Source organism: Fistularia commersonii, chromosome 9, assembly GCF_037954325.1.
Source record: "Fistularia commersonii isolate RoL2024-O1a breed Wild chromosome 9, RoL_Fcom_v1.0, whole genome shotgun sequence".
Taxonomy (NCBI): domain Eukaryota; kingdom Metazoa; phylum Chordata; class Actinopteri; order Syngnathiformes; family Fistulariidae; genus Fistularia; species Fistularia commersonii.
In genome coordinates, this window is record NC_141292.1 from 9194145 (window position 1) to 9206186 (window position 12042).

At 42.9% G+C, this 12042-nt stretch overlaps 1 protein-coding gene across 5 annotated transcripts in view; it reads left to right on the forward strand.

Moving 5' to 3' along the window:
• The window catches only part of LOC147231144 (netrin receptor UNC5D-like), a 174223-nt gene that overhangs the window by 145564 nt on the left and 16617 nt on the right, over positions 1-12042 (forward strand). For 4 of the 5 annotated variants that reach the window (XM_086152317.1, XM_086152320.1, XM_086152318.1 and 1 more), the window contains 3 exons: positions 3140-3289; positions 4122-4340; positions 5433-5517. In XM_086152317.1, the coding sequence (XP_086008443.1) occupies positions 3140-3289; positions 4122-4340; positions 5433-5517 (454 nt within the window). The remainder of the gene's footprint in view (positions 1-3139; positions 3290-4121; positions 4341-5432; positions 5518-12042) is intronic. The other variant, XM_086152319.1, reaches the window with a different exon arrangement.

Consider the following 12042-nt stretch of genomic DNA (forward strand, 5'->3'; position numbering starts at 1 on the left):
CTCAGTTGCATCTGTGTGTTAGATCAGCGGGCTGACGGCTTGAATGCACCTCCTGAATGGCTTCTCTACTTCAAACGTTGGATGTCAAAATAATTTCCTCAATTGAACCCTAAAAATCATAATTTTTATCTGCACATGACAAAGCAAATCCGAGCATCTCCTGCTTCCCGAATGGAATTTATCAAGCCTAGTCTGGTAATTGAATTTTCAAGCGTCATATCAAATACCGGAGAAGTAGTGTTTTTTCATCACCTAAGAGATGTTTTCCATCGAATTAAATATTTAAGACACGGAGACCATTTTAAGCTTGGATTATCACAGCAACCTTCAACTCAACTCAACCAAAAAAAAACCCATCGATCGACTTCAGTATTTACAGAACTGAGCTGCCAGGTTCTAAGGCGGTACAAAGAGAAGCCATCACATCATTCCTGTTTTAGCTTCACTTCACTGGCTCTCCTAGTATGTTTCACATCGATTTCGAGAATGTTCTGATTACTTCTCGGGCTCCTTTATGATCTTCGGTATCGCGGGTGTCTTCGTGCCGTATGTGCCGGTCTGAACCCTGGGAGCCTTGGGCAGATGCATTTTGTCTGTTCCAGAATCCTGACTAAAAAAACTAGAGGGGACAGAGCATCTGCAGTCAGAGTCCTGAGGCTCAGGGCACAATCTGCCCGAGGAAATCAGGTCAGCTGACTCAGCGGGCTTGGATAACTCCCTGCTTAAAACATACTTTAACCGGGGAGACTTTCACAAGTTTTTAGTTATATTTCTTCCTCATTAATTTTGTTTTTTACTCACTGAATCATCCTTTCATGTTTCACGTCTTTTTGCGATGATTTTTACACTCTATGCAGCCGTGCTTTCGGAGACATATTGAGACCGTCTCCCATTCACCTGAGATGCCGGTCATCACGGCGGCATCGCTTCCGACTTTAGATATCGAACATCGATCACAGTTCTTGTTTGTCGCCACGTCAGTCTTTCGGTCTCTTCCCCGTGGCGAAGTCGTGCCCAGCTCCATCGCACCTCCCTCTTGGTTCTGTAGGTAAAAATAAGATGACATTGACAAGCTGCGATCGATAAAAAAAAAATGTAAAGAGGACACTTTTCAGAGTTGTCTAGCAAAGTAAGCTGAGCTCGATTATTTGATTTTTGGTGTCAAATCAGATGATGTATTAATTAATTAATCTCTGCATGATGTTTCACTTTTGGATAATTAGAAGCATCGCACTCCATAAATTAGAATGCGGTGCAGATTAAATATTAAACAACTATATTCCCTCACATCAATATAAATAGCCTCCCTCACACATTTGAGCTTTGCAGCGCTGAAGCCCCGTGACACGCAAACACACACATTTCCCGCTAGCCTTGACACTCATCACTGGATGAGTTTTGAAGATGCCAAAAGATGCACAATGTAGCTCCGGGTCATGGGATCAAAATTCATTTCCTGCAAATTCATGTACTGACATGTCGGATTTGAACTGGACAACAAACATGCGCGTACGGGGTACAGTTTTGTATTTCTTTTGTAGTTATGTATGTGTATGAATTATGCAGATGTTTCTTTGTGTTCTGATAGACGACATGAATTATTAAGGCCAGAGTGACTGTATTTAATGTTTTAGCTTGTTTACTTGAGCCATTTGAGATTCCTGCCTTCTGTGCAGCTATGGCTCTCTAAATATCCAATAAATTAGGCTACAGGACTACTTTTCATCTAGAGAGCATAACACACAATTTGCAAACATCAGTACGTAATGTCAAGGCTCTAAACATTTCCGGAAAAACGCATAGCGACGAGCAGGGTTTCGTTTTCCGAGCAGATTGACTTTGAAATGCATCAATGCTCGGATTCTCCCTGGAAATATGACAAAATGTTGAACGGGCTCCAGAGGGATAGTGAATATCTGGGGAGAAGGATGCTGAGGTGGGAATTGCCAGGCAGGAGGCCCAGAGGAAGAGCGAGGAGGAGATTAATTGATGGAGCAGAAGAAGACTTGAAGTTCGTCTGTGTGAGAGAAGAGGGTGAGGAGGAGAGGGTTAGATGGAGGCTGATGATTCGCCATGGCCTGGAGGAAAAGAAGACGAAAAAAAGAAGCCAAACAGGCTCGACGTCTATGTTTTTATATGTAATTTCAGGAGGATTTATATCTAATCCCAGATAAAGAAATTAATGAATCGAATTAATAATTATTGTATTTTCAATATTTGTGGCTTGGAGTTTTTCCCTCTCTACCCTAATATGTGTTTTCCTTCTGAGATTTGGGGACATTTTGAGATCACGGGTCACCAGAGCAGCGGCTCCCAGGGAGCTTTAATAAAGTTCACTTTGATAAGACAGCAGGGAGTTAGTGAGCCTTAAGCTCAGGACTCGCTCAGCTAGATGGAGAGCTTAAACCAGCAGCACCTCCACAAAGAGTGCCGCTATCTATTGTGCCGCTACAGTATTTACATTGTGATTATAACCGCCTCTTTTTTTCTTCAGCATGTTATATTGTAAGCATCAAAACATAGTCAGCTCAAGAGGAAAAAAATGATAAGCCGTATTCTTCTCATCTATAGTACACACAGATCACACATTGTTTTGCTAATGAAAGATGCCGTCAGCATTTTATTTACAATTTGTGATCTCGGGGGATGGAGAATTATCAAATGGATGTATGGATGTATGAGGAACTACTTAAAGCATATGTAGGTCTTCATATATACACATTTTCAGTAAATCTACTTAGCGACTGTAAAGGATTGGCACTTTTAAGCCATCGTCACTTCCTTGCATAAATAACGCATCAAATTATTGCATCAAGTCAAATTTTGAATCTGTCATTATTTTCATTTGTCTATCTAATTGGAACATTGCTACCACAGTATGCGTGACGGTCTTGTTGCCATAACGATGATGATTTCAAAGCAACAAATTGACTAATTAAATACCCAAGAGATATTTATTGTTGATAAGGTTTTCTTAACTCCCGATGTTGTCAGTTTAGTGTCATTGTGCAGAAGTGTGGCTGTTTTCTTCAAGACGTCTTGTTGTTGAGACTAATTAGCTTTTTGTTCCTGCGTGCATGTGTGTGTGTACATGTGTGTGTGTGTATGTGTGTGTGTGTGTGCGTGCGTGTGTTTTCAGCGAACCCCCTGCTCATTAATTCTTCCATGCAACCTGATCTGACAGTGTCGCGTACCTACACCAGCCCCATGTGTTTTCAGGACCCGATTGACAAGGAGCTGATGGCCGAGCATTCACTCCTTGACCCGCTGCCTGATCTAAAGGTCAAAGGTCAGCAAAACATTTTTTTTTTTTTTTTGGAAGCCTGTCGTCTGTGCTGTAAAGCTATATTCACCGAGGCCGAATTAAAACCGCGAACCAAACATGTTCTAGGCCCTTGTTATGAGTCTTTTATTCAAGTAATTTGTATTCATTTGGCCCAGCATCTATCAAAGTCCTTATCAATGGAATTCTTAAAGTAAGAGATTTCTGCTTCTGGAAGATTGTCCCCAATGTGACTACCAGCTCATATCCTGCCGGTTAGGGCTAATGCTGGAATCTCGGGAGCAGAGAACGTATTCATAAGAATGGCATTGCATTTTTATATAAGCAATCCCAGAAGTTTCCCTATCAGTTGAGATATACAGAACGCTGACGCAGTGAAAGGCAGATATCTGCTGATGAGGTCGGCCGAAACACACACAACATTGCATTTGCAACAACTTCATTTTACAGCACTTTTGTTAGCAAAGTTACAAACTGCTTCCCAGTGGGGAAAACAGAAAGCAGTGTTTCAAAAAAAAAATCAATAGATAAAGAGAATAAAAATAAAAATTCGTATTGGTTTGGCAGACTGTTTGACAAAAAGGACAAAATAAGGTCTCAGTCTTATTAGGTTCATTCTAATTTGTTGTGGTAAGAGCTTAAAAACTTTATAAAGTACTTAATTTCTTTTCGTAAATGGGATTCACACAAATTATTTTTTTCTTATCCTGCTCCTGACATTCATTTCGCACATCCTGAATTGGGGAATTGTTTATATCGTGTTTAATCATTCTTGACTGTATTTTTCACACCGTTGCCTTAGTTTTCTCGCCTTTAAGTTTCCTCCTTATATTTCCAGGGATGGCAGAAAGGGCAGAATATCATGTAATGCCCCACCCGCAGACTTTTCCAAGGGGCCTGGCCCCCGACTACAGAGGAATCGCGATGGGAACGACGTTGGGCAGGAGACAAAAAAGTCCTTTCATTCCACAAGTCTCTGTGGCTCCCAGCAGGCCTCAGCACAAAGCCACAGCGGTGTTTGGCCATGCAGGAGGCAGGCTGGTGGTCCCCAGCACAGGTGAGAGCACCGCTGGCCAGTTTTCACTTGATGTGAAAAGCTTACATTGCTTGAGGCAAAAACAAAACATTGAGGCGATGCCTTAGTCAAACACTTAGCCAAAGCCTAGCGGTGAATTTTGAAGAAGTTTTGACCTTGTCGTTTTTGGTCAGCATCAAAAATGTGAAAGTGTCGCCTATCGACGGATATATAAGAACATGAATATTTGATTCAATGAAGAGATGTAGTAAAGACGTGCTTTTATTCGGTTTTGGGGCTTCATCCTCCAGACCCGAGGCATGTCCTGTTAGTGAAATCATTTAATCGCTTTTTAAATCATACCTTACAGGAGAATTTTAATTGTTAAACTTCTGCCATAGCATTATGCCCAATGTGATTTGAGTCCAACTTATTAATATTTTTCATGTTTAAGTTTACCTCATTTCTCAAGACTGTTATTTTGTGAATATTTACATTTTCCCTTCTATTTGTCTTCATACATGCTTTCAGTTGTACCGGCTTTATTTTGTCTTTTTTTAATTGCTTTTAGCGTGTGCGTTCATTATCTAAATAAACTGTACAAAGCTGTGCGGATGTAGGGTGTTTATTAATTGCCATTTATGTATTCCTTTCAGTATTAAGGATCGGTCACACTATTATCACTCGTCAAAATCATTTCAAATATAATTTATATCAGGCCAGATCAAATTTGATTTAGATGATCAGTGTATGAGGTGTCTGTGTCTGTGCGTGCTTGTGTGTGTGTGTGTGTGCGTGCTTGCACGTGAGTGTGTGAGATGTCAACCTGTGATCACATTATTCAAGCAGCTCCTCCTTATGGCTTACATTCATCATCGTGTCCCTCGGGGGGCTTTATCTATGGCAGCATTGATTGGCGGTAATTGTTTATTATACAGCGGCGATGCTGCACTTGCGTCTGAGAAAGAAGCAGCCTGTGATGTTGTCAGAGGCATTGATTTACAAATCTTTCAGAACACGCTACCGTTACCTTTTTTCTGAAACCGTCTCTCGCCGTCTCCTCGGGTTAGGGGGCTGACAGCTGGGCAGCAATGTGTTGATCAGATTTTGCCTCCGCCCCCCCTTTCTCCGCAGGTATCAGTCTGTTGGTGCCACATGGGGGAATCGCACAAGACACTACCTGGGAAATGTATATGATCATCAACCATGAGGACAGCAGGTAGGGGACTCTCACTGAGGCAGAGCAGTCTGGTTCTTCAGCAGCTCTCTTTTAATCTTTCAACCCGCCGCGTCACATATCTCCTCCCGCCATGTCGTCTCCGCCCCTCTTTAGGGAACGCGCGGCACAAACAGGCACAGGTACCCGCATGCAGAGAGCACCTCACATGGAGCATACACGTACAGATGCAGACATATTTCCGCCCGGCACGGGGTCCTCGCTCATCTCGCCGACTCTACGGGGGACCGCGCGGTGCGTCACAAATACATCGAGAGCCGCAGACGGATTACATTACCGCCTCAGGCAACTCACTCAGCGGAGAAAGATAAACTCCGGTAGCCCTTTTTGTGTTAGTAGACACAAATGATACCCTATCACTTTTCGTCTTGACTGGTTAGAGTTTGGGAGTATTGCCAACTTGACAAGGAAAGTGCGATATGGATTTGGTTACACGATACACTGCTAATTTTAAGACTGCCCTGTGCTACCGGGAGCATTTTTCCACGCGTCAAAATTTCTAGAAATCTATTAAGTCGAATAGATAAGAGCTGCCGGAAAAGGAGCCGAGCGCCTTTCGGCTCCTTCGCGATGCAGCCTGAAAGCTGTCTTCGCACGAGAAATCCGTTCTTGGACACGTTCTTGATTTATAGCAACGTGTCAGCATGTCAGTTTGAAACCCTGCTAGCAAGATAACAGCCCAAAACCACAGCAAGCGAGCTGTGCTTCCCAATTAATGCTGAATTTCTACATCTGAGTGAGAATCAAAAGTGACATTTAGAACCACGTAGCCACGGCTGTGCGGGCTGAGCTACAGATGAAAGGTCAACTATAGGTGGAGGCTCAGGGTTCAATCAGCGAGCCGAAGGTTTCCCTAATGCAGTCAAGCAGCTGCCCTTCAGGCTCCTGCTTTGCTTAGATAAGCCAGAGGCTGTTTACCTCTCTGGCTGTCGTTTAAGAAGCTCCACGAAGCATGCATCACTGAGCTGTCAGTCAGGGCCTATCTTCTGACAGGTGTGGAGTCTGCAGAAGAAATTGGATCCTTTCTTCCCATTCAAACTTTGGTCATCTACATGAGACGCTGCTTTCCTCAGCAAAGAGTGGCAATCGATCAGCTCCGGCGGGGTTTCGGGTGTTGGGAAGAGCTCCTGTTCGTCCTCTGGGCTTTACGCGGTCTTATTGTGTATGATCTCCTCCATCTGAGGAGGAGACGCCGGGGTGAGCAAGGACCGGATCACGCTGTGATGTGACATGACGCACAGCCTTGAGCGAATGAGTCATATTATATAATTGTTCCCTTTTTGCAGAAGTACCAGCTTCTCTGAACCACTGAAACCTGCCTTAGCCCGTCTTATTATAAATTAAATTAATTAAATTAAACACTGTCTTTTTTTTAACTTTATTTTGACAGTCTTGTCGAAAGAAACTTGATTTTTTTACAATTATTATGAACCCCCTTGAGCTCCAAAACCTCGAAACTTGCCCTAATTATTGCCCGGGCTTTTTGTCTCATCCCACCAGGCTGTTTGTAAACCTCACCGTATAAAACTAATATTGTTCCGAACATAGAGAAATTATAATGATTTACATTATCTCAAAAATGGGTAAATAGAGCAACAAACACTTTATCCTGATAATGGACAGGCACTATATCAGAATATCTTTTCAAAAGATTATATGATGTGACAGTATATCGTGGAAATATGTTTTCATTTAAATGTTTAAATAATGAAAAATGAGTTTTTAATGATCAGCAGCTCTGCAGCTTGAACTAGGGTCAGGTCATCATTTGCAAACATGGCGTGCAAACACAGAGGGTTTGGACCGCTGTCGCAAGACCAAGTCAGAGTTGACTCGGAGATGTTAAATGAACCTCAGTTTAAAGATTTAAGACTGATATTAAAGCAGGGGTTCACAGTTTATTTGAGTCTCTTCCCATTGATTATAACAAAGTAGCATCATCATTTGTTAACCGGTTACTCCTGCGTTATCATTTCTATTAGACGAATCGTGCTTTACGAGAGGCACTTTGGGGAGGGGTAAGCATTTTCACCTCAGAGCAAGAAGGTCCCTGGTTCAATTCCAACAGGAGACTAGTCTGTGAGGAGTTTACATGCTCTCCCTTCTCTGTCTGCCTGGTTGTCCTCCCACAGTCCGACAACATGTAGCAAGATGCTTGGAGACTCTAAAATGGCCAGATGTATGAACGAGAGAGTTAGTGATGAGAGAGTTTGTCTCTATATGAGGTGAATGAGAGAGCAAATGGATTTACGCCTCTATATGTGGTCCTGCGATCAACCGACAACCGGTCCAGAGTGAACCCTGAGTCTTGGCATGACAGCTGGGACAGACTCTGCCCCCGCGGTGACCCCCTCTGACTGCAAGATGAGTGATATAGAGAATGAATGAACGAATGAATGATGAATGGAGGTGTTATATTACGGAAACCAAATTAATTTTAGAAAAAAAATACATGGTTTTAAACAATTGTTGTGAATTTTTCTTTTTCATAGTTTTATATTTATTTAATCATTTCCCTTCTATAAATGAATTAAACGTCATTTCATTTCATTTCATCACATTTCATACTCATTCAATTCATTCTTCGTGTGAGCGGGCTCGGAATAATATTTGTTATGTTATGAATCGATTCTATTTTAATAAATGAAAGTCCAATATTCATACCGCTACAAATACTCAGGAGCGAATCTTACCAGGGGCGTAGTGGAACTCTGAGATGACTTGCAGAGCCGACAACAATTTAAAAAATATGAATAAACTATTACACCTGCCTTGAACATTTTTATTAGGTGTTTTCTTTTTTTTTCTGAAGACAAAATAAATAATGACTTAAATATATCAACTCCTCTGGGAGTGGAATATATTTACACTCACAAGCTGAGATGCTAACTAACCATCTTTAATCTTTGCTCACAGGCAATCTGTAAAATTACCACAGTCTCAGCATAAGATAACCTTGCCTTGCTTGAAGCTGTGGGCTGATTAGCACAGAAGTGTTGCAGCAGGTCCACAGAACTGTCTCCATTCCTGACTTTCATTTTTAGGCAACGGCTCATCACACCTTTTCATTTCAAAGTGTTGATTTCAATGATGAACGATATAGTCTTTTAGAAATTACAGAAGGGAAAAGGGTCCGTGTGCCAAGCGGCTACCGAAAATGTAAGAATAACCGGAGTCGGAGCACAGAGCGCGCAGCGTGGAAATACGCAAACACATCGGCCCTCACTTTTTCTGTTCAACCTATCCATAAAACTATCCAGGGATGGAGCCTACACAAAAATCCTGCATTTGCAGTTCTGGTTCTTCGATTTCTTTCTTTTTTTCCCCCGAATTGAAGTACATCCAGTATATTTACAGTTATCGAACACAGCATTCCATTGCTAGCTACGGTTCTGATCCCCTGCCGGGGTCAAAAAGAGTTAAGGCCGAAAACCTAGGGTGGCAAAAATCGGAGCCACGCGTCAGTGACTCAAGTTTGAGGTTTTTGTCTTGAAAAAAATCATTAATCATTTGCATCCCTAAATATGCGGTAGTTTTCATGAGTGAATGGTTGTGGCTCTGGGATCGACTGCTGACCAGTTTGGGTCAAACGCCGGTCAATTGACCTCCTTGAGCAGGACGATTGCTATTGAGGATGAATCAATGGATAAAGTATTCACATTTTCCGCTTCTCTGATTTAAACCATTTGTGTGACAGTCACTCCCTACTTTTCTCTTCTCCGTCTATGAAGAGCATTGTCGGAAATCAATCCCATCATACCTACCGAATCGGCTGAGCTGAGCATTCACCGGCGCCGCCAGGAAAAAGGCTCGCGGTAAAGTGAGTGATTTTTTCGGCACCGGCCCGTGCGATCCGCCATGAAAATTGCGACCCGTGAACTTTTAATTTCTACCCCGTACCCACACACAGATGCATCACCGCATCCCTGACACATATGTGGCTACGTGTCACGATTTGTCTGCACTGCAGTTGAGAAATATCCATGCTGCTCCAGCGACAACACCACCAATATCGTGTTCCGCGTGTGTGAGATGTCCAGCCGAGCCAGCTGCATGACTGATGGTGGTCCCATCGATTGCTCTCAGGTTTCCAGCCAGGATTGGGCCCCTGGCCAAGAACAGCTTGGCCCAGCTAATCTGTCACCAGGCTGGACTGGGCAGGCTTCATAAGCTCCATCGACCAAACTAGCTTACGTGCTGTGTGCTAAAGCCTGTCCTCCCCCACCCCACTGTCCATTAGTCTTGGTGCTTTAATCTTCCCCTATCTGTGTGTCTATGTGTCAGCCAGTCACGGATTGATTCATTAGAAACATCCAAGGCTTTAGTTTTACTGTGTTAGTAAGCAAGGGGCACATCGGTTGCTGGATGTTTGTGTGAGCAGCAACTGCCATAAGTACCACTAGATTACCGCGAGAGAACTGCCAATACTAGATACAGGCATTATAGGTACAGTGGAACCTTGACTGACGAGTTTGATTTGTTCCGTGACTGAGCTTGTAACTCGATTTGGTCGCAACTCAATTTGCTGGTGTATCAAATTAAATTTCCCTATTAAAAGGAATCAAAATGTTGTTAATCCGTTACAGCCGCCCAAACACCACAGCAATGTTTTGGTTCCATAATTTTAGATAAGAAAAAGGTACATCGTAAATAATAAATAATGTGTAAATGATAAACTGTAATTTCTGGACGATAAGCCGCGACTTTTTTCACGTAAACAACGATGTGGCTAATATATGGACTTTGGGTGGGGGACGCTAACGAGCTTCACGCCGCTAAAACGTTTATCCTCGTCACATCGGACCGATGAAATGACGAGGAAATTCTGAGTCCGTTCAACTCCGACATCGGAGAAGACGACTTTGACGGTTTTAGTGGGCAGGAGGAAGCCCAAGATAGCGATCGGCTAGCCGGTGCAGCTTATATTGAGGTGCGTTCAATAGTCCGGAAATTACAGTATATAAAAACGGAGGATGTAAAAAAATAAACTTATTTTATTAAGTGTATTTACCCTGAAGATCAGATGAATATGCCAGCGGAGATTGGTAGAGACCAAATCCTCGCAAATGTGTCATGCCTTCGCACAAATGATGCTCTCGGTCATTGTATCTCGCCAACAGAACACCTTTTCTTCACGATAGTCTCTTCACGGACGGGTCCACAGCACACACACACCTCGCTTAGGTTTTTCGATGCTGTTCGCTGGGCTACCTAGCGGCGGGCGGCGCATCCGACTGTTTTTAAACACCACTTAAAGAACAGCAGCGGCAAAATCGGTGCATAAAGCGCTCCTCCCACTCCCTCGCAACTCAGATCTCAGCTCATATTGCGAAGCAAAAAGTCGCATGAGCGACGGCTCTCATCTCTGTCATTTGTAAGTTAGTCTTATGATTGACAGGTGACTAGTCTAGATTAATCCTCTCAACCAATGTCAGATGGTATAGGGTTACTGTCCGACTGCAACTCCATGAGCAGGATGAGCAGCGAAGGCGAATGAGTTACAGACGAGTCAATATTCGTTGCACTCCTCAGAATTCACTCTCACAAAAAGAAAGCACAATCAAGTTTGCGATAAGATTCATCTCTTAGTTTGTGTTCATTCATGACTTCTATGGCCCGGGCGTCTCTGTCGGTCTAGTTTTGTTCTCAAAGGACCACAAGGGGTTTCCAGGTTGCCTTGACCACTTCCCTCCACTTTACACCAAACACAATTTCATCAAGAGGGCCGGTCACAATTTTTCCTCTCTTGTGTGGTTGCCTTCCACATTAATCTTTTGTTATGGCCACAAAAATGTTCATCATCATTCTTATTATTAGGCTGATTTACAGAAAGTCTGAAAGGCAATGATTGTGCCACCGGCTGTGAAAATGTTCAGGGCACAACCTTTAAAATCAAGCAACTGGAGACTCATCACATGCATGATTTCTCCAAAAAAAGGATTGCTGTCTTTCACACACACACACACACACACACACACACACACACACACACACACACACACACACACACATTTTTAAACAATATTTCCAGAAATGGGCTTCTTCTACAATTGTCTGACATTTTTATGATTCTTCTTTCAACTTTGATTTGTGATTTCCTCATATTGTTTCAATAAGACTGAATATTTTCTTCCTCTTTAGGCTTTTCCCTTCAGGGGTCGCCACAGCGAATCAACCTTCTCCATCTAACCCTATTCTCTGTATCCTCTTCTTTTGCACCAACTACCTTCATATCCTCTCTCACTTCGTCCATAAATCTTCTCTTTGGTCTTCCTCAAGACCTCTTGCCTGGCAGCTCCAATTCCAGCATCCATTTACCAATATATTCTCTATCCCTTCTCTGTACATGACCGAACCATCTCAGTCTGGCTTCTCTGACCTTCTCTCCAAAACATCTAACATGTGCTGCTCCTCTGATAGACCCATTCCTGATCCTATCCATCCTGGTCACTCCCAAAGAGAACCTCAACATCTTCATCTCTGCAACCTCAAGTTCTGCCTCCAGTC